Raw genomic sequence first — 27,441 nt, 5'->3', positions numbered from 1 at the left:
GAAGGGTCACAAACATTTAGAGTGATAGAGTTAGAGCCAAGTGTAAGAAAAAGTCTTCAGGAGAAGACAGAGCAGAGCAAGGATGAAGGCAGGAAATTAGCCAGAAGCAGCTGTACCATCAGGAGAGAGTTCCTGAGGCAGACGGAAGCTCTAAGACCTGGTGAGCAAGGCCCAAGGGAGAAGGAGAATGCAGAGTCCAGGTGTTTTGCAAACAGGGAAGGTAGTGATCCCCAAGAAGGTGACCCAGGAGGAGGGGAGGAGGCTTAGAGGATGGTGTTTTTTTCATGAATGTTGAGTAGGAAGAGTCTGGAAGATCCAGGGAATGTGTCCAGGGAGGCATTGGAGACTCAGAGTTGGAGCCCAGAGAGATCCAAGCGCAGATAAAGTGGCCGGGGTCCTGGTGGCCCCCGGGACTGTGGGTCAAATGAGAAGAGGAAGAGGTGCCCATGATAGGGACTGAGAAGGAATGTTCACAGTAGAGCCAGGTTGGGGTGCACCCACGAGAGCGCCATGTTGAGGAAATCTGGCAGGAGGGGATTTGAAGGGTGGCTTTGTGCCCAGGGGCCGTGGAGGCCAGCCGGCGACAGAAACTGTTGGATTTGGGCCCAAGCTGGGAGTTTGTGTGTGAGAAGGGGTGAAATCCCAGGTGTGGGGGCTTGAAGAGACACAGGAGGGGAAGGAGGCCCACCTTTCAAGGCATTTGCCTGGGACGAAGGAGGAGGTCGCGCAGTGTTTTTGTGCAGTGAGGGAGAGTTGAGCAGGTGTGTACGCAGAGCAGGAGCAGAAGGGGTGGAGCCCAAGAGTCCGGGATTGGGGGGACACCACACTCGGAGGCAGCTGTCAGAAAGCCCCACTTAGATCAGGCTGACAGGAATTGTATTGGCCCACACCATGTTTGCTCTTTGTTTTGTTTTGTTTGCTGCCAATCAAAGCATGCAAAAAAAAATCCTGATTTCCAGCCTCTGGCAAAATCGAAAGACCTGATGGATAACCCAGGGCCTCCTTTCTCTCGGGTCAACAATGGCTAGAACCTGAGGCCCTCTGGAGGGGCCTGGCTTCCAGGTTGCCACCTGGCCATCTCTGCCCTTTTAGGTTTCCTGCTTGACCCCTGGGGGCATTTGAATTGAAACCCTGACACAGGGAAAGGTGAGAGGGCTGGGCCAGAGGGGCCAGAGCCAGCCAGCCAGAAGGCCTGAGGCCTTTAGCTCTGAGGCTGAATGTGTGAGGGTGAAGCATCAGGCCCAGGGGCCAAGGCTAGGGATTCAAGGAGAGAGGGGAAGATTTGGAATGGCTTCGGAAGTGATCAGACCAGAAGCTGTGAAGCTTCACAAAGCTGAGACCCACTAAGATTGTGAACTGGGGCCCTGCAGAGGCACCGACTCACATCCTGAGTGATGGAACAGGGCCTGGAGGAACAGGAGGATGCTAAGGAGCCTGCCCAGTCCCCCAGGAGCTTCCATACCCAGCTCAGTGTCCCAGGGCTCTGGTAGTGGGTGTGGGCAGTCCCTGAGCCTCAGGGCCACGAGGGCCCCAGAAGACAGCCTGTGCTCCCCCATCCTAGGGACTCTCCCAGGCTGGGAACACGCTGAGAGGCTCCCCTTGCCATGGGGAAGGAATCGTCCAAGGGGGCCCTGCATTCAGCTGGAATGCTCCTGAGACTCCTGATCAGAACCGTATCCCATCCCTAATCCCGGGCTCTCAGGAAACACAGGTCCCTCCCCCAAGCTCCCCCCACCCCCAGCTGTCCTCCCTTTGAAGTCTTTCCTGCCTGACCCTCTGTGGCCTCAGGGCTCCTTTTATCGGCCCCGGCGGGGGGCGGGGGGGGGGTGGCGTGGTCGTTCTGGGGCCTTCCTGGGTAAGGGCTCTAGGTGTACCCTTCAAGATTAAAACATCTCGGTCGGTTCACACCCTCCTCGGGAACTCTCACTGCCGGGTCTTACTGGGAATTGTGTGTGTGCCTGGGACACATGTCACTGTATCACGTACAGCTGGAACATAATTAGGCGATGTTGGGGAAAATGCCGTCTGTCTCCTGGGAATACTGGAATAATGAGCCATCACAGAGGGCCAGGGAGGCTGGTGGGGGACTGCTGACCCGATCCGACGGCTCAGATCGTTCATTAGCTCTGGAGGTGCTCCTGATTTGTTCCTCCTCCTGGCTGTGAAGAAAAGCCGGCCCTGTTCTGGGGCAGGAAGAGGAGCTTTAGTGGAGAGCCTGAAAGGGTACTGTGGGCTTTGAAGCAGGAAAGCAAGCAAGTGGTCCCCTTCCGGGGTTGGGGGGAAGACAGAAGCCATAGTCCTCCATAGTGGCGCATGTTCATGAGGTACAGGGTAGCCAGGGGTCTTCGCCAGCCCTGCCCCGAGCCCCTGGGAGAGTTAGCTAGACCTCCTCCGGAGGGCTTTCATCCTGCCTCCCTCCTCCACGGTGAACAACACACTGGGTAGCCCTTCAGAGGGCTCCCGGGAGGCGTGCAGGAGAGACCACCAGGATACCAGTTTCCCCAACCTGGCCTGCCCAGCAGTCCTATCACAGCCCCTCCTTCTCCATCAAGCTCACAGCTTGTCCCTGTGTGGTGCCACCCACTGTTCCCAGTTTTAGAGAGAATGTGTTACCCCCGGAGGCTTCCTTCCCTCCCCCGCCCCCCCCCCCGCCCCATTCCCTTACAGAAACCTCCAGTCTGCTTCTTCAACCTGTTCTGGGCATCCTTTCTCCACTGGTCACACCTTCTCAGGCAGCCTCATCAGTTCTGGGCCCCAGAGCTGCACCCTCCACGGGTACCTGGCTGTCTGTCTTGACTCTCATTTCTTCTTTATTTTTTCTTTCTCTTCTCTCTCTCTCCCTCTCCTCTTTCACTTCTCAGGTCTGCAGCACTCCAGCTTGGAGTTCTGTTTGCTCCCTCTGCTCAGAGCCACCTCCTGGGGCTCTCGGATTCCGGGGTTCGCCCCTGCTGCCGCCCCTCCTCCTGGGGGCTACAGGGATCTGCTGTGGGCCTGCCATCCCGTGACAGCATGAGCCTCCCCAAGGTAGCCCCTGAGTCTGTCCTGCCCACAGCTGCGTAGCCACTGGCACCAGGTGCTAGAGCCACAATGAATGACAGGAAAGGCGACCCTGCTTTCTGTCCCAGGCCACGCCCCTCCCTGGAGCCTGCCTCTAGGACTGCTCAGGGCCCGCCCTTCCCTGGTCCTCCAGCTGTGCTCACTTAGGGGAGCCCTTTGAATGGGTGTCAGGACTGGTGTCCTCCAAACAGGACCAGCCTTTGGAGAGTCCTGCTCTGGCCCTCTTCCTGTTGCTCCCCTCCCCTGAGGGCAGGGAATCCAGGGAACCGAGGAGATGAGCCCATGCCCAACCACTCGAGAGCAGTTCTGTCCAATAGAAATGTTGAGTGTCAGGGACTTTAAATAGTAGCTATGTTTAAAAAAAAAAGTAAAAAGCAACAAATGAAATTCATTTAAAATATTTTTATTTTTATTTAAGCCCATATAGTCAAAATATTATCATTTCAACATGTAATGAATATAGCGAGCATCCTTTTTTGTACTAGGCCTCAGAGGTAGCCACATTTCAAGCGTTCGGAAGCCACACGTGGGTAGCAGCTAGCGCACTGGACAGCCCAGCTCTAGGCCAAACACTAGGCATAGGTGTTCGAAAATTCAGTACTCTGCTCAGATGGCCCTAGGGGTAGGAAGGGCCAAGAGCCTGGCTTGCCTCCGAGGAGAGCGAATTCCGCATGGACTTTTTTTCCTTCTCAGCTCAAAATCCACTCGGACCCTAGAGGCAGGAGTGAAGAGAAAATGGGGCACTGAAGGACAGAAGAGGCTGAGAACAGCCCGGGGGCAGTATTGGCCCTTGGGATGGTGGGAGGCTGGAATCTGGGAGAGGTAGCCTGGACAGGCCGGCTGGCAGAGGGGGGCAGGGGGTAAGGCTACCGAAGTACACAGACAGGTTAATGGCTCCTGCCTTGCACACAATTGAATTTGCCCTCCTGGCTTTGGGGAAGGGCCTCTCCTTCTGGGAGCTGAGCTGTACTCCCAGAGCCACAGGGCCTGGGTCAGCCGGGCCTGATTCGATCAGGAGAAATAAAAGATACAGGGCTTACAGACAGCCTAGTACCCGGAGGAGCTGGTGGCTTAGTCCTGAAAGGTAAGGCCAGCAAAGAGGGTCCATGGCGGGGTGAGGCGGGGGGGTGGGGGCTGTAGGTCCATCTTCGCTCTGCCTCCCTCCTGAGAGGCCACCCAGCCTTGAAACACAGCTGACAGTCGTCTATACTCTACACCATCACCATCGTGCCCTTCCACCTTCTCATCTCTCTCTCTCTCTCTCTTTTTAAAAAATACTTATTTTTAGGGGCTCCTGGGTGGCTCAGTGGGTTAAGCCTCTGCTTTTGGCTCGGGTCCTGGTCTCGGGGTCTCGGGGTCCTGGGATCGAGCCCCGCGTCGGGCTCTCTGCTCAGTGGAGAGCCTGCTTCCTCCTCTCTCTGCCTGCTGCTCTGCCTACTTGTGATCTCCCTGTGTCTCTCTGTCAAATAAATAAAATCTTTTTAAAAATAAAAAATTAGGGGCGCCGGGTGGCTCAGTGGGTTAAAGCCTCTGCCTTCGGCTCAGGACATGATCCCAGGGTCCTGGGATCGACTGCATTGGGCTCTCTGTTCAGCAGGGAGCCTGCTTCCTCCTCTTTCTCTGCCTGCTTCTCTATGATCTCTGTCTGTCAAATAAATAAATAAAGTCTTCTTAAAAATAAATAAATATAATTAATGAATTAATTAATTAAAAATACTTATTTTTAAGTGAGCTCTACACTCAGCGTGGGCTCAGACTCACAACCCTGAGCATCACATACTTTCCTGACTGAGCCAGCCAGGGGTCCCCTTCCCTTCTCTCTTAAAGGTGGCCGCAGGCTGACCCCCAAATCAGAAAACTTGGAACAAGTCTGCTTTCCTTTGTGTCCGTGGGCATGTACAACATATGCTGAAACCAGGGTGGGAGAAACAAAGGAAAAAGACTCTGTCCTTCCTCTCCTGCCAGCCCCTTACATCTTGTATGAAAACCAGTGGCCAGCCATACACTCTGTCCTCCCTGCGGGAGGCTGGGGAGCAATCAGGGGACACATCGCAAACTAGAGGAGACACCACACTGGACATGCTCTCTCATGCCTCCAGGCCTTTGACCGGGCAGTTCCTTCCACCAGAATGTCCTCCCCCTTCCCCCTTGAATGCCCTTGGAGGCTGCCTTCCCGCTGGGACTCCGGTCCAGGCAGCTGCTTGCTTGCTTGCTTCCTCCATGTTTCCATAGTATCTTAGACGCTCCATCCCAGCGCTGGTAGCAGGCTTGTTCCTTCAATCCACAAGTGATCTTGGAGAGAGCCAGTGCCCCTTGGGTGCCGGTACTGTCCTGGAGGCTGCGGACATCCTAGAGAAGAAGCAGACAAGGGGGAAGACAATAAACATGTAAACAAACAATGAAACCTGATACTCTGAGTGAGTGTTAAGTGCTAAGAGGGACCTAGAGCAGGCTACTTATGTAATCAAGAGGGACTGGGGCTGTAGAGGCGGCTGCTTTAGACAGAGAGGAGATGCCTGAGCTGAGGCTAGAATGCTAAGAAGGAGGTGGGGTCCTGCAAGGGCCCTGGGCCAGAGTGTTCAGTCAGGAACAGTTGGTGGGAAAACTCGCAGACAGACACAGTGTATCGCTCCGTTTGTATGAGATATCCAGCATGGGTAAATCCTCAGAGACAGAAACCAGATTAATGGTTGGGGGGTGGGGGTAGGGAGGAGGAAGAATGGGGAATGACTGCTAATGGGTATGGGATTTCTCTTTGGGATGATGCAAATGTTCTAGAACTCCATAGTGGTGATGTTTGCCCAACATCGTGAATGTACTAAATGACACAGAACTGTACGTTTTAAAATGGTGAAGATGGTATATTTTCGGTTGCATGTGTTTTACCATAAAACAACAAAACGAAAGACTGAGCTAGTCCTGGGCTTAGGGACAGGAAGGCTCCTGCAGCCAGGGATGGGGGGTAATGGTGCAGGTGGGGCTGGGGAGGAGGTAGGGTGGGGGGAGTTTTGGGTCAGGAGGACACTGGGGGTTGGTAGGGAGTTTGCATTCTGTTTGGCCCAATGGAAAGCCACTGGGAGATTTCAAGCAGGGAAGTAACCCGATAGCTCTTTCTGTATTCCAAGATCCTTGAGGCTGTGGTGTGGACTGTGGGTGGTGATAAAGCTGAAGGAAAAGCAGGGAGACCCTTTAGGGACACCACTGCAGCTGTCCAGGGGAGGGAGGACGGCGACTTGGGACAGGGGTAGGAGGGGCCCGCAGTGGGGATAGAGGGATGTGGACGCATTTGGGATCTATGTAAAGGGTCACGCCCACGGGACTTGGTGGTTTGAGGGGAAAGGAAACAAGGTTATGAGGTCTACGTCTTCACCTTGAGCAACTGAAAGGATGGAGTTGTCAGTTACTAAGATGGGGAGAAAGACCTTTAGGGCACGTCAAGCAGGGCTGCTGGTCAGATATCCACATGGCAATGTCAGATGGGCTGGTCTGGAGTTTGGGAATGAGATGGGTATCTGGTCTTCCACCCTGTGGAGACTGTACTGAAAACCTGAGCTCCCTGGTTGGATGCTAGGGATAGGTGTGGGTGTGGAACAGGGAAGGTCCAAGTGCTGAGCCCTGGGAAATCGGGGTATGCAGAGATCAGGCAGAGGGGAACGGCTAGGCTAGCAGAGCAGACCAAGAAGAGCAGCCGGCCAGGTGGGCTTTACTGTCTCTGAAGTAAAGAGAAGGAAGTGTTTCCTGAAGGGAGGGCCAGCTGTGTCCAGTGCTGCTAAGAGAGTGAGTGCACAAGGGAGTGACAACGAAGTCACTCCTGGATTCCGCAATATGAGTGCAGATCGGCTTCTCTGGTGCACCTGTGCTTCCGGCTCATAGCTGGTGCTTCTTCAAGGTTGCAGGACTGGAGATGCTGCTGTGCAGTGGGCCGCAGAGACTGCCCAGAGCCTAGGGGTTTGAGCCAGAAATCAGATTTCACAGGGAAGCGGCCAAGGGGCTGGGACCACCTAGCAGCCATCGCTGAGGGGAGGGCTGGGGTAGGCTGGGGGACCCCCAAGCCACACAGGATTGCAGTTCTCCCACCGGCACATTTTCAAAGGGTCTTCCCTCTGCTGCTTTTCCCTTTTTCCTCTCAGGAGAGGTGATTCATATTTCAATACATTCCAGCTGAAAAAGGATCAGATTTTGAGCAGGTGGTAAGTCGGTACACGGAAATCTGATATATTTTGACTAATGCAGTTTGAAATTTGAAAACTGCAGACAATTTTATTCAGGATCCATTTTTATACTAACTCATTATTGGGGGGGAAAAGCAAGATTTCAGGTTTCCGGGGGAGGACATGTGAACCCAAGCCTGTTAGCACCGAGCCCCGTGAAGCAGGCTTGACCTGGCCGGCTGGCCAGCATGCCGCCGGCTGCTCACATTCCTGCCGGAAATGCTTTCTTTAGCAACCTCTTTCAAGTATCCCCCTGGGGTTACCAGTCCAATTTAATCTGACCTTCAGCCCCACCTCTGTCGCACCAACTCCAGTAAATCCCTGGGGCTGGCACTTAAGACAAGTTTTGTGATACAGACATGGTATTACACAGAATTTCCACTTCCTTTCCAGCTGCCTTGTCCATTTCCCCGGCCTCATGAGTGTGAGGCACCAGGAGAGAAAATAAATAATGAAGACGGGGCAGGAATGAAGTTATTGGCAAGGGAACAGGGACACAATTAGTGCCTGTTGGGGGGCCCGAGGCGATGAGGCTCCGCGAGGGCCTGTGAGAGAGCTGTAGCCTCGAAAGAGAGGTCTGGGGCATCTGGGTGGCTCAGTGGGTTAAGCACCCAACTCTTGATTTTGGCTCAGGTCATGATCTCAGAGTGTTGGGAACGAGCCCCACATTGGGCTCCATGCTCAGTGGGGCGCCCGCTTCTCCCTCTGTCCCTCCCCCTGCTCGTGCTCTCTCTCCCTCTCTCTCCCCCTCTCAAATAAATAAATAAACCTTTTTTAAAAAAAGAGAGAGAGTCCATAGTCTCTCGTGATTCACCTCCCCTTCCAATTTACCCCAACTCCCTTCTCCTCTCTAACACCCCTTGTCCTCCATGATATTTGTTATGCTCCACAAATAAGTAAAACCATATGATAATTGACTCTCTCTGCTTGACTTATTTCACTCAGCATGATCTCTTCCAGTCCCGTCCATGTTGCTACAAAAGTTGGGTATTCATCCTTTCTGATGGAGGCATAATACTCCATAGTGTATATGGACCACATCTTCCTTATCCATTCGTCCTTTGAAGGGCATCTTGGTTCTTTCCATAGTTTGGCGACTGTGGCCATTGCTACTATAAACATTGGGGTACATATGGACTCTGAAAAACAATCTGAGGGGTTTGAAGTGGCGGGGGGGTGGGAGGTTGGGGTACCAGGTCGTGGGTATTATAGAGGGCACGGATTGCATGGAGCACTGGGTGTGGTGAAAAAATAATAAATACTGTTTTTCTGAAAATAAATAAATTGAAAAAATTAAAAAAAAATAAAATAAAATTCAAAAATAAAAAAAAGAAAAAGAAAAAAGAAGTTACAGAAAAAAAAAGAGAGAGAGAGAGAGAGATTTTGGTTTGAATCTCGGCTTTACCACCTTGGATGAATCCCCACCTTTTACTGAGTCTTATTTTTCTCAACCGTAAAATGGGGCTATTGATAGTTTTGTAATAATTTTTTTGGAGCATTCAATGAGTGTATGTGATACCCCTGGTTATGGGTAGGTCTGTCAAGGCACCTTCATCTCCTTGCTTCCCTGCCCCAGAGATCTCTCCATATGAGGTGCACAGCTCTTGTTTCTTTCGAGTGGCTCAGTCTAGTTGGGAAGGCAAACGGGGAAGAGCGGGGTCTCTGAAAGATCCTGTGATTGGTGATCTTCTGGGTGTAGAACTTAAGGCTCCATGAGCCGAACTCCCTGGAAGGCGATTTGTCATCTTGCATCAAGGGGACTTTGACTCAATGTATCTGATTTAAGGAAAGGCCAAGAAATTCGGACAAAGCTTTATGCACAAAGATATTCATTCCAACATTGTTTAGTTTAGTTGACTTTTTTTTTTTGAAGATTTTATTTAACTTTATTTGAGAGAGAGACAGAGAGCACGAGCCAGGAGGAGAGGGAGAAGCAGACTCCCCATTGAGCAGAGAGCCCAACATGGGGCTCGATCCCAGGACCCCGGGATCATGACCTGAGCCCAAGATAGACTCTTAACCAGCTGAGCCACCCAAGTACCCCACTGACTCTTTTTTTTTTTTTTTTTAAGATTTTATTTGTTTATTTGACTGAGAGAGAGAACAAGTAGGCAGAGAGTTAGGCAGAGAGAGAAGGGGAAGCAGGCTCTCCGCAGAGAGCCTGATGCGGGGCTCGATCCCAGGACACTGAAATCATGACCTGAGCCGAAGGCAGCGGCTTAATCCACTGAGCCACTCAGGCGCCCCCCCACTGACTCTTGAAAGAATCAATAAGAACATTCGCATGGCAATAAACCAAACATGATGTCAAGTATACAGTGACGTTCCCCTCTCCTTGGTCCCTGAGCTTTTAGTAGTCCTCCCAGGAGGCAACTAATATTACCATTTTTGTCATGATAATCTGTAACAGTGAAAAATGAGAAACAATGAAAATATTCCACAGATAAACAAAATTCCGGTCCGTCCATACAGAACTCTGCAATCTCTACACTGTTACCACACCATTCTTCTGGTACTCAGCTGTGTGTTTCCTCTGGCCCAGGCCCTCAGCACATGCTGTTCGCTCTCTCTGGAACCTCACCTCCCCCAACCCTCCCAGTGGAGTTCGTCTCAATCTTCAAACTCTCCCAGCCTTCCCGCTTCCACTGCCAAGGGAAGCCCCCACATTCCTCATAGTTACTTGGATCTCTCTCTCTGGACTCCTCTTTTCAGGGTGTGATTATGTATGGGTGTGACCATTTGAGGAGTATCTGATTCTGACTGTGGGGGGTGGTGTCACTGCCTGCTGAGCCCCCTCACTGGAGAGCCTCACAGACAAAGGCACCTGGAGAGCTGCTGAATGAATGAATGGTCTAAGTTAAGCAGAAGATGCAAGATACAGAGCTCATATACAGCACGATCCCAATTTTATTTCTTTAAATAAAATTTTTATTTAAATTTTATATATCCCTACATAAGTGAAGGAAGTACAGAGAGAAAGCACAGCAAGGCGCTGCCGGTGGTTGTCAAGGGTAATGGGATTGTGATGATTTTTCTTCCTTTTCACTTCTCTACTTTCCATGGTTTCCACAATTGGCAAGTATTACTTTAGAGTTAAAATAAATGATGAAGACTGGCTTTAAATAGAAAAACCTTATGGGGGAACATAGGGTTTGGGAACCACATGGGGAAAGCCCGTGCTACTTCTCCCTGGGTCAAAGCTCCCAGGCCTGGGATCAGAGGCTGGAATGTGTTGCTGGCTGGTCCCTGGAGAAAGCACAGGGCTCAGGACCACAGGGAGGAGGAGGCGAGTCAGGGCCTGAGATCTGAGATTCTTAGCTAGATCCTGCAAGATGTCTTTTTTCCCCCTCCATAATGTATTTCCTTTATTAAATATTAAATGTATACATCAAAATATAATATGTTTAAGGGGCGCCCGGATGGCTCAGTCGTTAAGCGTCTGCCTTCAGCTTGGGTCAAAATCGCAGTATCCTGGGATCAAGCCCCGAATTGGGCTCCCTGCTCTTCGGGAAGCTCACTTCTTCCTTTCCCACTCCCCCTGCTTATATTCCCTCTCTCCCTGTCTCTGTCCTTCAAATAAATAAATAAATAAAATCTAAAAAAAAAAAAAATATATATATATATATATACACACACACACACACACACACACACATATATATATGGTATGTTTAAGGAATAGAGAATAATAAAACAAACATCCCTGAGTCCACTGCTCAAATTAAGACACAGAACACCACAAATACATTTAGAGCATTCCCTGCAGGGGTCTTAAGCAGCCAGTCAGGACTCTGCAGAGGGCTCGGAAGAGAGAGACCTGTGAGGCAAGGCCTGAAATGCCTTGTAAACTCATTTATCCTCTCAGGCATGAGGTACCTGGTGGCCTTTGGCTGCTAAAACTTACTGTATAGCTACATCTGCCCACAATAAGGCTGCCTCAGCTAAGGAAAGCACCTGGCTTCCTTGCATTGGGCACAGATTACATCAGCGCAATCATCCATTCAGTCCTTCAGTTTCCAGACATGTGTAGGTGAGCTCCTTGCACCATCTGGGCACCCCTGCTGTGGGAGGCAGGTGACTTTAAGAGAGTCGCGAGTACAGTACGGGGACAGGAGGCAGCATGGAGGAGGATGGAGGGTTGAACCTAGAGGGAAGGGTTTGGGGAGGCTTCCTGGGACAGGTCCTGTCTGAGCCAAGTCCTCATGTACATAAATTAGACTTCTTTGGTTGTAAGCAAGGGAAATCTAATGTGACTGACTAAGTGAAAGAGGAACTCTTTGGGGCTGTAATTGAAAACCCAAATCAGGGACGCCTGGGTGGGTCAGGGGGTCAAGCCTTTGCCTTCCGCTCAGGTCATGATCCCAAGCTCCTGGGATCAAGTCTTAGATCAGGCTCCTTGCTTCGTGGGGAGCCTACTTCTCCCTCTACCTGCCGCTCCTTCTCCGTGTGCAGGTGTTTTTTGTCCGACAAATAAAAAAAATCTTTTAAAAAACGAAACTTTAAAAAAATCGCAATGACTAGAACAAGAATTATTGTGTCCTATAAGAAAGTTGGAGATCCCAGGATTGATTGATTCCTTGGCTTAATAAGATGATGATGATCCAGGTTCTCTCCATCTTTTCGTTCTGCAGTCTTTGGTGAACTGTTTTTGGCCTTTAAGCCTTTATGTCCCCTCACGGCCTAAAGACAGTGTGTTGGCTCCAGGCATTTCATCCTCACGGAGCCACACTCAGAGCGGGAAGTGAAAACAACCTTTTGGCCATTTTCAAAAGAAGGAAGAGTCCTACCCGGCCCCAGTCCCTTGGTTGACGTTCTTTGTGTCTCATTGGTCAGAGTGGAGTCATATGCTCCTATCTAAACCAATCACTGACAATGGAGTAGACTAATAGAGACTGCCTCTCTCCCACTCCTGGGGAGGAGTTTAGCTCCTCTAGAGCACTGATTACCTGGTAATTGAATGAAATCTGGATCTTTTTTTAAATTAACATATTAACATATAATGTATGATTAGCCCCAGGGGTACAGGTCTGTGAATCATCAGGCTTACACACTTCATAGCACTCAGCATAGCACATACTGTCCCCAATGTCCATAACCCAACCGCCCTCTCCCTAATGCCCCCCCACAACCCTGTTTGATTTTTTTTTTTTAAGATTTTATTTATTTATTTGACAGACAGAGATCACAAGTAGGCAGAGAGACAGGCAGAGAGAGAGGAAGGGAAGCAGGCTCCCCGCTGAGCAGAGAGCCCCATTTGGTGCTGGATCCCAGGACCCTGAGACCATGACCTGAGTTGGAGGCAGAGGCTTTAACCCACTGAGCCACCCAGGCGCCCCCGGTGGGGAAGGGGGGAGTGTCTTATTTGCAACCAAAAGACACACTAGCCTTGACTAATTTAAATAAAAAGCAGATCTATTTACAGGTAACCTGCAGACTCTTTCAAACGGTTGGGAGCTCTACATACTGGAGCGATACCCCAAACAAAGACAAAGATACTTCCAACTTGTACCTCCAATGTTCTGTTACAGCCACTGCCACTGTCCTTGTAAGCATCAGTCCCAGCTTAATTGCGCCATTAGTCCTAGTTCAAAGTCTGGGTTACAGGCCTTGCCCAGTCTTCAGGGAAGGCTGGGAAAGTGCAGGCTTGACCTTTTCAGCTTCCACAAGGAGGGAAGGACTCATTTACATAAATTGGGAGATTTCCCAAATACAGGAAGAGGGTTTAGCAGCTGGGTAGGCAAGAGGAGTGACACATGTCCACAGTGTACTATCCTGAAGGCATCTGGGGAAGACTGAGCTCGCAGAAGTGAGGAACTGGGTCTTTTGTCCCCAGAGCCCTCCTGGCACGGTGCCCAGCCCCAAGGAAGGGGTGGAGGGAATGTTTGCTGAGCATGTTCTGTCAGCAGGGGAGTGATGTGAGCAGACTTCATCAGAGGGGCCCGAGAGCCCCAGCCTCCAGCAGGCGGTGAGGAGGACTTGGGCAGGGGCTGGGCAGCAGGCACGGGAAACCTGTGTTTGCAAACACCTACCTTCTTGTCCCCCACAAACCTCTCATGTGACTGAGGTAGTTTGATTTAAACTCCTGCCCTCCTCCATACCTTGGCTCTCAGCTAATGACCCCTTTTTACTTCAGGGAGACAAGAAGGCCAGGGAGGTCACTCCGTCATCCTGTCATTCGCACAGACCTGAGTCCCTCCCGTTGCTTCAGCGCTCAGGGGTCTCGGTTCCTTTGGCCCTACCACTTCTGCTTCAGTTTCTTCCCTCTCCCTCCTCCCAAACCATGCCCACAAGCCTGCAAACAAGCTCTAGTTTCTTCCATCTTTAAAAAGTAGACAACCTCCCAGGACTCCACCCCTCTCTGGGTGCTGCCCTGTTTCTCTGCCCCCTTCACAGCAAAGTTTCTGAATGAGTGGCCTCTGGGTGCTCACAGACACTGCTCCCTGACGCCAGGACGCCACCCCAGGTTTCTTCCGTGTCCCACGGAGAACAGGCTGGGCCGTGTGACTGACTCTGACCAATGAAACATGAGCAGGAAGGCTGTGTGCTGCTTGAAACAGAAGCCTGTAGTTGCCCACAGTATCTGTCCCTTCTGTCCCCTCTGCCGTGAGACAGGTAGGGTTCTGGGTAGAAGATGTGTTCTCCACCCAGATCCCTGAGCAAGAAACCAGCCTCTGTCATGAGCCACTGAGACCCTGGGGCCACTTGTCACATACCCATGGCGTGACTTGTCCTGACTGACCCAGTGCTGTCTCCCCATTCACTCTTCCTCCCCTTCTAGCGTGCATTCCGCGCCCACCTTTCTCCCAGAAATGAACTTTCTGGCGTCACCAGTTATCTCCATGTTGCCAAACAGCCGCACTTCATCTCTCAGCCCCCATCCTGGCGGAGTCCGCCTTCCTTCTTGGACCACTCTTGGCTTCGGTCCCACCACGTGCTGTGGCTTTCCTTTGACATCATTGGCCACTCCTTCTCCTATACATTCCAGAATTGTGTTGCTGGAGGCCTCGATCCTATATCCCCCTCTTGACAGGTGGCTTCATCCATTCTCACAGATTTAAATACCATCTCTATGCCCATGACTCCTGAGTGTGCTTCTCATCTCCAGTTTGCCGCCAGTTAAACATCTCTGTCAGGCTCCGCAGACTTCGCATGTCCTAAATGGAGCTCCCCAAAGCAGGCCCCCATGCCTGCTTTCCCAGGGTTCCTCCCGTCTCACTGTACCCTTATCCTCTGGAGCCACCCCATCCCTTCCTCACCCTGGTCCACCTGTGTGTCCTGTGAATTCTACATCCTAAACATTTCTCATTCTGTCTACTGCACTCTGATTCCATGGCCCCACCCCGCTTTTTGTCCCCCCATCTATGCTCCAGTAGCAGCCCCCCAAATCCCATCATGCTGCTCCCCCTTCACACTCTTCCGTGCCTGCTCACCATACCCAGAATTAGATCCAGACTCTTCAACCGAGGCTTTGAAGTTCCTACAAAGCCTGCCTCCTACTTTGCTGACTGCATCTCCTGCCCGTCCCTTCTTCCCTCATCTATACTAAGTTTGGTGCTTTCCCACGGCCTTTGCACCTGCTGTTCCCTCTGTTCTTTGGCTCCTTTCTTTCCTTTAGGTTTCAACTCAGGTGTTGCTGCTCAGGGAGGCCCTGTGTGAGCCCACAAACTAATGTCAGTACCCTCCCCCTGCCGTTTGTCTCAGTCTTTCTTTTTTTTTTTTTTTAGAGACTTTTTTTATTTATTTGAGAGAGAGAGGGAGACAGAGATAGCGAGGGAGAGCACAAGCAGGGAGGAGAGGAAGGCAGAGGCTCAACCAACTGAGCCACCCAGGTGCCCCAATTTGTCTCCGTCTTAACCTTGTGTCCCCAGTGTCTACCACCCTTTGTCAGTTGGGTCTTGTCTGGTCCCTTTAATCATCTCCCTGCTGGAGTGTGTAGGCTCCGTGAGGGAAGGAGCTGGATCTCACTGTTGCAGCACGAAGCCCAGCGCAAACTCATGTGAATGAAGGAATCAGGGGATAGATTCAGAACAGGGTGGTCGGGTGATCGATACCCCAGGTGTGAATTCTGAACGCCTTTCGCTGACAACAAGGAAAGGGTGGCTGTTCCAGGAACTAGGAACAAGGGCTCCTGGAAGAGAGTTCTGTACCTGCTTCTCACAGGCTGGGTCCTGTCTCCTGTTTCGTGTCAGCCAGTGCCAGGGCCTTCAGGATTAGGTAGATCCCCGGCCCTACTCACTGTCCCTCACATCCCCTCAGTGACCCCCAGTCAGGCAATAGACACTTGCCCCTGGGGACAGTCCCAGGCCCACAGAGAGTCACCTGCCCCACCAAACACAGCTGAGATACCACTCCAGTTTCAGTGAACCTGTCTGGGTGCAGGTTGGTTCACAGTTTGCTGTGGTGTTGAGGGAGGGACAGTGGGCTCCAGGGTTTGGAGGGAGGAGGTAGAACTCAGAGCGTTCTCAAAACCTCCTGGGAAGGACTGACTCTCAGAAGCACACGGCCCTCAGCCTTGGGCTGTCATAGCCCAGATTCTGGGGCCCCCAAACTGAGAAGCAAATTTAAATAACATGGCACACATTTTTATGAGCCCCAGAGGGGCTTCCTGAGCTGAAGGTAGAGCCCGAATACCTGGGGCATTCTGCAGAGTCGGCAGCTCCAGATGGAGATGGATGGACTGGGAGGAAGGGCAAAGTAGAGAGGTCAAGACCCCATCCCCACCTGCTGTGCCCTGGGGGCAGCCAAGCCCTGGCAGGGAAGGAACTTGAACCTAGGTCTGAGCCCGGACTCAGTGTCTGATCTGTCAGGTCCCTCTGCTACGCCTCTGGGCTCTGGGAGCGGCAGCGTGGGTGGGTGAAAGCCAGGGTATACTGGGGGTTGGGGGAGAACCCCGAGGGGGTGAGCAGCAGCTCCCTTGATAACAGTACCAGTAATACAATCATCACCCTTGGCAATGCCTCTCCTTCAGCTCGCCCCGGGCTATGGTTCAGGGGCACAGCCTCACTGAGCGCTTCCAACACCCAGTAAGGCAGGTGCTCGGCCTCCCAGTTCCTGGACTAAGAAAATGAGGCCTTGGAAGTTTAGTGACCTGCCCAGGTTCCCCAGCTGAAGGGTGCTCCCAGTGGGGCTGGCCCCAAAGCCAGGCAATACTGGGGTATAGAGCTCCTCACGCCAGCCTCCAGCAACCCACCTGCCCCCCAAGAAGGCACCCCGCAGCAAGGAGGTGGCAGACGCAGCTAGGCCAACCTGGGGAGCCTGTAGGGAGCCCCCTGAGAGCTCGGCGGCCCGGTTAGCATGGCCTCCCAGCCAGGCCTGTGCAGGGCGCTCGCCATGGCAGGAAAAAGCCAAGGACTCTTCTGGTAAGGGGCCACTGGCTTTCCACTGCTGAGAGTGACCCTGGAGTAGGTAGGGCATTGAGCCTGTAGGGAGGAGAGCAGGAGCTAAAGGCAAAGCCAGAGTGAGTGTCGAGATAATCTGGGGAGATCTCAGACCCGGGACCCCTCTCTGGGCTGGAGTTCAGGGATGCTGCAGGACGAAAGTGCCGAGGCTGTCAGCCCCCTTGGTGGCCTCCAGAGATAAAGATGAGCTTGCACACACACGTGCCTGTACTCAGATACTGCATACATGTGTGTATGAGGCCATGTACACGCATGGCTAAACACACGCAGTAGTACACGTGTGCACAGAAATATATTCAGATCCATGTGCACACACACAGGTTCCATGTAGACTGGGCCTGCTTCCCAGGCTGCAGGCAGTAGACCTGAGGCGGGGGTTTCTAGAGAACACTCATGCTTCCTGCCTGTGTGTCCCCTCCCCTTCCTGGGCCCAGAGATTTTGGTTTTCAGAAGGAGGGCTTGGTCTTGGCCTCAGATAGGGTGACTGATTTGTCCTGGTTTGTTTGGGCCTTACCGGTTTTAGCCCTGAAAGTACCAAGTCCTGGGAGAGCCCTGAGTCCCAGGCCAAGCTGGGTTGGTCAACTGCCCCTTCGACAGGCCTGGTGTGTATCTTCCCTTGCCGAACTCTCCCCACCCTTTGTCCCTTCTCTGATGGTCCAGGGGCCATCGAGAGAGAGCCACAGCTGAGGCTGCTCTTCCTGGCGGCCTTGGTATTAGTAAGAACCACTCTGTTTATTGAGCACCTGCTATGTTCCAGGCACCATTCTAGGCCCCAGGGGCTCAGCAGGGAACGCCCCAGACAAAATCACTGTCCTCAGGGAGTTGACATTCAGTGGGAGGGGACAGAAAAGGAGCAAGATAAAAAATAAAAGAGATCATTTATTAGAGGAGGATGAGTGTTAAGCGGGGAAGTAAAATAGGGATGGATTCCTTCCCTATATTAAATAGGCTGCTCTGGAAGGCCTGACTGAGAATGTGACCCTGGGAGAGATGGGAAGGCTGGGGTCAGGGCAGGGGCCCTGCAGGTGTCCAAGGCAGCTCTCCAGGAGGAAGGAGCAGCCAAAGGTTGGAGGCAGGACATACCCAACACATGAAGAAGAGGAAGGAGGAAGAGGCTAGGAGAGGAAGGGCGGGAGTTGAGGGGCGGTGGTCAGGGCTCTGGTAAAGACTGAAGGGTCTTACTGAGCACAATGGGGCCAAGGAGGGTTTGAGTGGAGGGGTCACATGCTCTGACTCAGACTTGCACTGCTGTGTTAGGAGACATGGAGGGGCAAGGCTGGGGGCCTGGGGACTGCTCAGGAGCCTATGGCACTAGGCCAGGGGAGAGATGACAGGGCCCAGGCTGGGGTGGTCGCCGGGAGACACGGGTAGATTCTGGGTACGTTTTGAAGTTGCGCCCGCAGGACTCCTGGCAGACTGGGCATGAAGTTAGAGAGAGGAGTTGGCATGAGTCCGAGGATCTTGCCTGATCAGCCAGAATGAAGGCGCTGCCTTCACCAGAGACGGAGAAGATGCGAAGATGCAGGTGAAGGCGGCTTGCGGGGTGGAGGAGCCACGGCTCACCTTCGGAGGGACTGCGTTGGACACATGGAGTTCTGGAGGAGGCAGGTGGATCACAGGTGTCTTCAGCGGGGGGCTGAGGAGGGAAGCCCAGTCTCCCTGGACTGGCTTCCTTGTCTCCAGGGCTGGGCCAGACTGGGGTGAGGGGACGCTACAGGAAGTGGCCTGCACTGGGGTGTGGCATGGAGGGATGGTGCCAAATGGGCTGGGGCGCCAGTAGCTCTGTCCAGCGCAGCCAGCCTGGCCCGAGGCTGTTATCTGACCAGCAGAGCCATTTGGTTAGCATCGATTGGCTCAGGGAAAAGGCTGGGGCAGGAGGGTGGGGGAGAGGGGCCCTGTGGGGAGGGCGGGGGCTGTAGAGCCAGAGGGATTGGCCACAGGACTGATGCGTCTCTGAGGCCCCAGGAGCCCTGTGGACCTGCCTGGTGGCCTTCAGGGGATTCCAGTCCTTGGGGCTGTCCCTGCCCTGTAGGGAGAGGTGGTGGGGGGGGTGGGGGATCTGAGACCTTGGGGCCAGGGAGGGCCTGCCCCAGGCAACTTGGAGCTTCTGGATTTGAAGGCAGGGGGTGAGACCTGTTCCACCACCCTCTTCACCAGCTTTGTGGCCTCCACCAGCCTCTCCGCCCCCACCTCCAACCCCCATGTGCCTCATTTCTTCTGCAGTAGGTGTGGTGGTGTGAGGAGACCATGTAAAGAACCTGATCCATGTTTAGGACTGGGTCTTCCTCCTTGTTTAGCTCCCTCCTGCTTCCAGGGTGGGCAAGCTGCAGGACCCCTGCCACTCTGGTCATCTGGCCTAGGACTGGACCAGAGGTCCTGTCAGTGCTGGTTCCAATGGTGACCTCTCTGGCCTCCCCAGGCCTGGGTGTCCCCAGGTGTTACAGCTTCTGGGAAGCTCTGGTTACTCATAGAGGCAGAGAGAAAAGGGGGTCTGGGGTAAGGGAGGGGCACACTTCCTGTTTCCCCACCTCAGTGCCTTTGCATATGCTGTGCCTTTCGCCTGTTATGCCCTTCCCACCCATCCTGCCAGGTCCAGCTCCACAGGACCCTTCATAAACACATCTAGGGTTGCTGAGTAGCCTGGATGAGGTGCTGCCCATGTTCCAACCACTCATCCCCTCCCCCTGCAAGGTCCCTCCCAGCAGGTGAAGGGTTTTGTGTTTTGTAGGAAGGAGGATGTGTAAACAATACAATCTCTACTGGGGGTATTCTCTATGCTACCAGGGGAGCAGAAGGCTTCATGGAGGAGGTGGCATAGGGCTGGCAGAGACCTTCCCTGAGCTTCCCCTTATATATACACCATTAGGTGCCTACTCTGGGCCCCAGCACCTGACCAGACTGCCTGGGATTCAGGGCCCCTCTATCTGCTAATGAACACACGAGGGCTTGCCCAGTTCATCCCGGGGCTCCTCCCTGGGCTCCTCCCTGCCTAGCACATTGGACACTGCAAGAGGGCAAGTACTGAAAGGAGGAAAGAATGAATGAGCCTGCGGAGCCTTGGGTGAGCTCAGATGTGAGGGAGGCCAGGAGGTTTGGGAGTAGCTGAGCAGTCAGTGGGGTGCGTGTCCCTGGAGGAGAGAAGGAGGAGAGCCTGAGGAAGGAGGGATGAGGCCCAGCCTGGCTTTCTTCAGTCCCTTGAGGCAGAGCAGCAACCGCTGCTCCACCAGGAGAGGGCTGAGGAGGTAGATGGGAGGGGGTGCAACTCCCCTTCACAGGCTGCTAATTTGTGATCTTAAAGTACTCAGCAAAGACACCCGCCCCATTGTTAGTACCTTAATCAGGCATTCAGTGGGGTTGGGGCTCCCACTGGCACACGGAGGGGACATAGGAGGAGCTGCCTGGCTGGGTGACGGTCCAGGACTGAAGCACCTATTGGCTTCAGGTGGGTGAGTTTGGCTGGGAGGGCTGGCCCAGGGCTGGCCCAGGACCTTGGAGATGGGACCAGCTTCCAGGGTGGAAAAGCAAATTCAGCAGGGACCCACCCCAGTGCCCAGTGGAAGGAGGCAGGGGTAGGGCAAGGGCAGGTTCCCTGGTCTGGCTGCCAGGCATGTGGGCAGCACAGAAGGATGGAGAGCGGCTCCAAGCAGTTGGCTGGGGGCCCTGCCTCCTCCTGGGCCCCTCTCATAGGAAGGACATGGAGGGCTCCTGCCCTGGGTCCTGCCTTGACCCCACACACCTGCCAAGGTGTGTTCACATGCTGGCTGCTCAGCCCATGCCTATATTTGGGGGCATTTGTTTTTTTTCATCCAAACTGGGGTCTCTGCTTGGTTCCCCTGTGCCCCGACATTCCCTGGGGGCACCTAGGAATCTTCTAGACACCTTCTAAGGAAGGGTTATGGCTCTCCTTGGGGCCCCCAGCTTCTCAGGGGGCACTTCAGAGAAGCCCACCTCCGGGGCCTTATGGGGACACAGCCGCAACATCAGATGGAAGGATTGTCGGCCCCCATCCAGGTCGGTGGGGGCCAGGGAAAACCCCCACCACATAGTAATGCTGGGGATCAGAGGATCGCAAGCAGGAGCACTTTGTAAACTTCATAAGCTGCACAAATGTCGAGTGGTATTAGTACTAAGCCTGCCATAGCTTACCCCTGCCCCCAGGGTCTGGTGTGGCACTGTGTGTCCCACAAGCACCAGTTCATGGCCATGGCCTGGTCCCCTTTAGCACAATGAGCCCTGTGAAGGCCCCTGAGCTGGGAGGGGGCCCTCTGGCCCCCCCAGGATGGCAAGGTGGGGACCCCTTCCCTGGGGTGAGGTTCCTGGGAGACAGCAGCCTGGGCAGGGGTGAGGGGTGCCTGCCGAGAGAGGGGAAAGGGGCTGTCAGATTTTGTGGAAGCTGCAGCCAGTGTGGGGTGGGCCCTCCTCCCATCCCTGGCTTTTGGAGGCTCAAAGCATCTTGCAGGTTCCCCAAGACTCAGTTGGGGCTTAGTGTCCAGGCTCCTAGTCCCTCACACTCTTGCTTCCCTCTGCACAGCTGGGACCCTCTGCCAGACTGTGGTGGGCAATGGGGGCCTCAAGGTCAGACCCGAGTCTCCATGTGGGGCACACTGGCAAAGCAATCACCTCCTACTCATGTTACAGAGAGGGAAACTGAGGCTGAGGCCTGCAGGCCATGTAGTGGTGGTAAAGACTGAAGACACTGCAGGAACCACCTAGAGCATGGCCCGGCCCGGAAAGGGTCCTTACAGCTGCACTGCCACCACCGCCACCGCCACCGAGGTCATAATTGCTCTGAAATCGCAACCGAACCCAATTATGCAAAAACGAAATTATATGCGATGATTTTTATGTTGAAAACGTTCGGTGGAAGCCGGGTGATTACAGGGGGACGGGAAGCAGCTGCCACTCTCTGGGAGCCCATAACTCCCAACAGCTGGGAACTGTCACTAATTTACGATGCTGTTTCTGCCGGGAATGAGGGGGTGGCAGTGGCGGCTGGGCCTGCCTGAGACTGGCCAGGAGGCTGGGCCAGCAGCAGGCCTGGGAGCCTGGCCTAGTGGCCCGGGTGAGGCTGGGAGCAGGCCGGTCGGAGAGCGGCCAGGAGTGTGAGTTCTTTCTACATGCAGAGCTGACAGCAGGAATCAGCTGAGCTGCCCCAGGGCCTGGCCTTCTCCCTAGAGGCCCGGCTGGCCAAGCTGGAAGGGACGGGCAAGAGGCCAAACCTGGGCAGGGACGGACGAGATGGCCGCCTGGCCCTGCAGGGTGGGGGTTACCGGCCTGGAGCCTGTCCTTGCTCGCCGGCGCGCCTGCCGGGCAGCCTGGGGCAGCTGCGACCCTGGAAAAAGGCAGGTAATGATGATCGTCTATAATGAGGCCTCTCGGATAATGAGCACGGGGCTATTATCCGACCACAGGCTGGACACATCCGAAAATAAATTATTTTAAGGATCCATTAACGAATGCCTAATTAATGCCCAATTAGAGGGAAGCTACAGAGGAAATGCTCCGGTCGGTGGAGAGGCAAAGCCTTGTTTGCAACCACCAGCCGGGAGGACACAGCCTGGGAGTGAGATGCGGAGAGGGGAGGGGCCAGAAGATGGACCAGATAGGGGGGGCCCCAAAACCAGGCAGCCCTGGTGTCTCCCCCCAGCCTTCACACGTGTCCCCTTAGCACATCCTCCCAGTGCCGCAAGGAACACCAGTACTATTTAGAAATGAGGAAACTGAGTCACAGAGCGCTGTCATGTATTTGAGGACACAAAAGGCACCCTAAATAAGACAGCTTTTGAGATGAACTTTGGTGTCTTGCATGCATGCTTTGTTATTAAGAAGACGCTAAAAGACTTAGGGCGCCTGGGTGGCTCAGTCGTTAGGCATCTGCCTTGTTCAGTCTTTGGGCATGTGCCTTCGGCTCAGGTCATGATCCCGGAGTCCTGGGATCGAGCCCCTGCCTCGGGCTCCCTGCTTCTCCCTCTTCCACTACCGTGCTCGTGTTCCCTCTCTCACTGTCTTTCTCTGTCAAATAAATAAAATATTGGAAAAAAAAAAAGTTAAAGGACTCTTCAGGCCTCCATATATTTACTTTGTTAGACCAGGAGTCTGAATCAGTACCTGTTCATGTGCTGTTATACAGTAAATGGCAGAGCTGGGAGAGGAACCCCCACCCCAGCACGCCCGTGGGAGTCTGGGGGCGGGGCAGGGCTTGGGGCGGGACTTTAAGGTACGTTCCGGTGCGCGTCCCTGAGCTCCCTAGCTGCGGGGCCTGCGGTTGGCCCCCTCCGCGGGGGTGGAGCGCCAGAGTGTCATCTGTCGCCGCGTGAGGGCCCCGCTTGGGCCTGACCCCCGCCTTCCTCCCAGCAGGAACCTCCCACAGAGGGCTGCCACCCCAGACCGCTGAGTTGGGCACAGCCCAGGACAGAGCCCTGCCAAGGGGTGGGGGAATGGTGCGCCCTTCCGTCCTCCGCCTCCCCGAGACACCCCTGACCTGGCTGTGCTCTCTCTCCCCTCTCCATTCCCCCCCCCACCCCCCCGCCAGGGTGCTGTGTGGAACTATTGCTGCTGCTGCTGGCTGGGGAGCTGCCCCTGGGCGGCGGCTGCCCGCGTGACTGCGTGTGCTACCCGGCACCCATGACGGTCAGCTGCCAGGCGCACAACTTCGCCGCCATCCCCGAGGGCATCCCGGAGGACAGCGAACGCATCTTCCTGCAGAACAACCGCATCACCGTCCTCCAGCAGGGCCACTTCAGCCCGGCTATGGTCACCCTGTGGATCTACTCCAACAACATCACCTTCATTGATCCCAACACCTTCGAGGGCTTCGTGCACCTGGAGGAGCTGGACCTTGGCGACAACCGGCAGCTGCGGACGCTGGCGCCGGAGACCTTCCAGGGCCTGGTGAAGCTGCACGCCCTCTACCTCTACAAGTGCGGGCTCAGCGCCCTACCCGCAGGCATCTTCAGCGGGCTGCACAGCCTGCAGTACCTCTACCTGCAGGACAATCACATCGAGTACCTCCAGGACGACATCTTCGTGGACCTGGTCAACCTCAGCCACCTGTTCCTCCATGGCAACAAGCTGTGGAGCCTGGGCCAGGACACATTCCGGGGACTGGTGAACTTGGACCGGCTGCTGCTGCACGAGAACCAGCTGCAGTGGGTCCACCACAAGGCTTTCCACGACCTCCACCGGCTGACCACCCTCTTTCTCTTCAACAACAGCCTGTCGGAGCTGCAGGGCGACTGCCTGGCGCCCTTGGGAGCCCTGGAGTTCCTCCGCCTCAACGGGAATGCCTGGGACTGCGGCTGCCGGGCGCACTCGCTGTGGGAATGGCTGCGGAGGTTCCGCGGCTCCAGCTCTGCGGTCCCCTGCGCCTCCCCCGAGGCGCGCCAAGGCCAGGACCTGAAGCTGCTGAGGGCCGAGGACTTCCGGAACTGCACGGGGCCAGCCTCGCCGCACCAGATCAAGTCGCACACGCTCACCACCACCGACAGGGCCGCTCGCAAGGAGCACTACCCGCCCCGCGGCCCGGCCAGGGACAGGGGCCACCCGCATGGCCACCTGCCGGGCTCCCGCCCAGGCTACAGGAAGCCCGGCAAGAACTGCACCAGCCACAGGAATCGCAACCAGGTATCCAAGGCGGGCGCTGGGAAGCAGGCCCACGAGCTGCAGGACTACGCCCCTGACTACCAGCACAAGTTCAGCTTTGACATCATGCCCACCGCCCGGCCCAAGAGGAAGGGCAAGTGTGCCCGCAGGACCCCCATCCGTGCCCCCAGTGGGGTGCAGCAGGCCTCTTCGGGCAGTTCCCTGGGAGCCTCCCTGCTGGCCTGGATACTGGGGCTGGTGGTCACTCTTCGCTGAGGACCTGGGCCGCCAGCACCCAGCACTGCCACAGGTCCACCAAGGAACAGAATCTCTTTTCTTTTTTTGAACAAGCGGAGGGTCTGCTGGGTTTCAGGCAAAGGCTGGTAAAGGCTTCAGCTGCTGTCTGGGCCCTGCCCCGTGGATTATAAAACCCAAAGTGTACAGCCCCAAAGTGGGAAGGGCATCACATCCAGCTGTCCCAGCCAGGCCCTGGCAAGCGCCCGCAGACAGCATCCATCCAGCAAGGCAGTTAAAGCACGCAAAATGAATCCTTCATTAGCAACAATGGGACAGTGCCCCCTGCCCCCCCAAGAGCTAGGCTCTGTGGAATCCCAGTCACTGGAGAGGTCTGAAGGGCCCTGCCAATCCTGGAGGAAGCGAGACTCAGAGGAGAACAGACGAGGCTCACCCAAGCGGCTGGGTGGTCCAGCCATCTGGGAGCACAGGAGCAGGTGGCATTTTGGCCCTTGCCTGAGGCCACAGAGTCAACCTGCCCTCACTCCAGCCCTTAGTCTCTCACCCCGGGGGGAACGCCTCTCATTCCTGATGTCTCAGGCAACCCTGGCAGACCCAGGCCCAGCTGCTGGGCTCCAAGAACCAATTACCAAAGGAAAGATCATCAGAGGCTGAAATTCAGAACTGCATCAAATGCAGTGAGGCTCTCACAGGAGGTGCAGTTATAACTTGACTTGTAACTAAACTTGACTTATAACTTGACTTATAACTAAGTCAACTTATATATATATACATGTATATATATATATATATATACACACACTGTCCACACACATGCACAGGGCCCCTCCCCACCCCCTACCAAATTGTATGTCTTCTCATGTTTATAAACTATACAGAAAACTATATCTGTTGAACTAAGGGTTGTATTGGTGATTTCTAGCAAGAGAAGAGTTGTAGGGTTTTTGTCTAGAATCCCAACCTGGCAATGACAGTCCCTGTCATAACCTGGTCTTGCCAGGATCTAGGGCAAAGTGTCAGTGGGAAGGGCCAGGGAGAAGAAGGGGAGGCAGCAAAAATCACTTCAGGGGACCAATCTTCTTCGATGTTTAGAGCATCGCCTTGTTTTTATATGCAACACAAGTCCGGCTGCCACCCCAGAGCACCCCATCACCCCCACTGTACCAGGGGTCGTTGTCAGAGGCGAGAAGTGAGAAGCAGCTCATGGGACATCAGGGAGCCAGGCCCTAGGGGAGAGCTTGATGGAGAAGGGAACCAGGAGGGGCTCTGGGTCTTTTTTTTTTTGCGACGGGCAGGCAGCAACCACAGTGTTAGCCCAAGAGGCTGGGCAGTGTCATCGTCCGTTGGCCTAGCATTTTTGCCAGTAATGGTCTGGACAGGCTGGGGAAACTCCGGGCATGAGCCCAGGACTCCAGCACAGCTCAGCTGCTGAATTTTTCCTTGAGGCTCTTTGATGGCCAGCCCAGCAAGAGTCCTGTGCTCGGTGGCAGGAGGGAAAGCATCAGGTGGCCTTAGCAGAAGGGGAACAAAGAGGGCATTTCAAGAACCATCTCAGGCATTTCTGCGTTACGGAGGCCCCCTCCCTCCTGACCCTTCTGAAGATGCCCAGGGACCTGCGGCGGTGGCGGAGGGGGCCAGACTCAGGGGTCAAGAGTGGGGATGTGTGCAGGGCATGGAACAGGCAAGCCCAGTCAGGGGACAGCGGCTCCAGTCAAGGTTGGCCATGCTGCCGGCCAGGGCCCCGCTGGGTACCATCTCCTCTGAGCTCTGCCCAAACCTGAATTCCCCACCAGAGAGGATGTGTGTGAGGAGCAAGAAACACCGAATCCAATGAAAAGAGAAAAACAATAATAAAAAAAATTTCTCTTGGACAAGAACCCTGTTTCTCATTTCCTAACCCTACATTCCTGAAGTGGTGGCAGATCGCAGGCTTTTGTGGGGTGGGCGAGCCTGGCCGGGCACAGCGTGTTTGCTGGCGGGAGGAGCCATATGGGGCAGGGGCACGCTGACTCACTGGGATGCCTGTGTGCACACGCATGCGAACACACGCACATACACACACACGTTCTCCGTTCTAGGGTTCTTCCCTCACCCTCACGGAACATGACTCACTTCCCACACCCTGGCTGTGGATCGGCCCAGTCTCTGCGGCTCTTTCTGGACCAGGCTGGTCCAGGGTCCTTCCTGGCTGGTTCCCAAAAGCCGCACCCGCGGCAGCTGAGCTGTGGATTCTTCAGGGCCTCAGGAGTGGCCGGAAGGGAGCTGCCAGTTCCTGGGGCCCAGAGGGCTTCCCAGGAGGCCAGGGATCCACTGAGACAGCAGCAGAGAGGGTCTGGGGGCTGCACCTGCCCCTCTCGCTTCAGAGAAATGAGGCAGTTCTCTCCTCAGTAGAGAGGGGAGAGCTGGGTTTTCAGGTGGGACTGAACAATCTTCCTCTGTACAAGGCTTGAAACCTGCACTAACAGGAGCGCGGGGATGGCAGAGCAAAACACATGCTCTCCCGCTGCCCGCCTGCTCTTCCCCAGGCCGGTGCCGGGGCCTGGCTGTCCCTCGGAACCCGAGGATGTTGTCCTGTTGTTGATTTCATTTCCAGCGTCAGACAGCAAAGCCCTCAGTGGGAAAATCAAGAGTCCAAACACTTTATTAAATTTTTTTAAACAGACTTAGTAAGTCCTGCAATATGAAAGTGAAATGTCAGTACGAGAAATGCTAATGTTTTATAAATGACCGCCTCTGTCAAGTGCAGCTCGGTCTCTGGCTGCCGATTGTTATTAGAGGCAAGGCAGAGGGGCCCAGGACGGCGGGTGTATTTTTAGCAGCTTTCTCCTCTAAGAGGTAGCGGGAATGAAAGCGGCTCTATCGTGAATGACATCACTTGTCACTCAGCAGCTCACAGGCCACACAGGAACGATGGCACCATTGCCCAAAGCACCAGAGCA

The 27,441-nt window shown here is 54.4% G+C and overlaps 1 protein-coding gene across 1 annotated transcript in view; it reads left to right on the top strand.

The window, feature by feature from the left end:
- RTN4RL1 (reticulon 4 receptor like 1) overlaps nucleotides 1-26,379 on the top strand; it is a 70,121-nt gene extending 43,742 nt beyond the window's left edge. Inside the window, exon 2 of the mRNA XM_004746851.3 lies at nucleotides 23,199-26,379. Coding sequence (XP_004746908.1) covers nucleotides 23,199-24,523 — 1,325 coding nt within the window. The 3' untranslated portion in view covers nucleotides 24,524-26,379. The remainder of the gene's footprint in view (nucleotides 1-23,198) is intronic.
- The last annotated feature ends 1,062 nt before the right edge of the window (nucleotides 26,380-27,441 follow it).

The sequence above is a fragment of the Mustela putorius genome, unplaced genomic scaffold, assembly GCF_011764305.1.
Source record: "Mustela putorius furo isolate JIRA1106 unplaced genomic scaffold, ASM1176430v1.1 tig00003962_pilon_pilon_pilon, whole genome shotgun sequence".
In the NCBI taxonomy this organism is placed as follows: Eukaryota; Metazoa; Chordata; class Mammalia; order Carnivora; family Mustelidae; genus Mustela; species Mustela putorius.
Note: the sequence above shows the minus strand (reverse complement) of the source record. Positions and strands in the feature narration are given on the sequence as shown.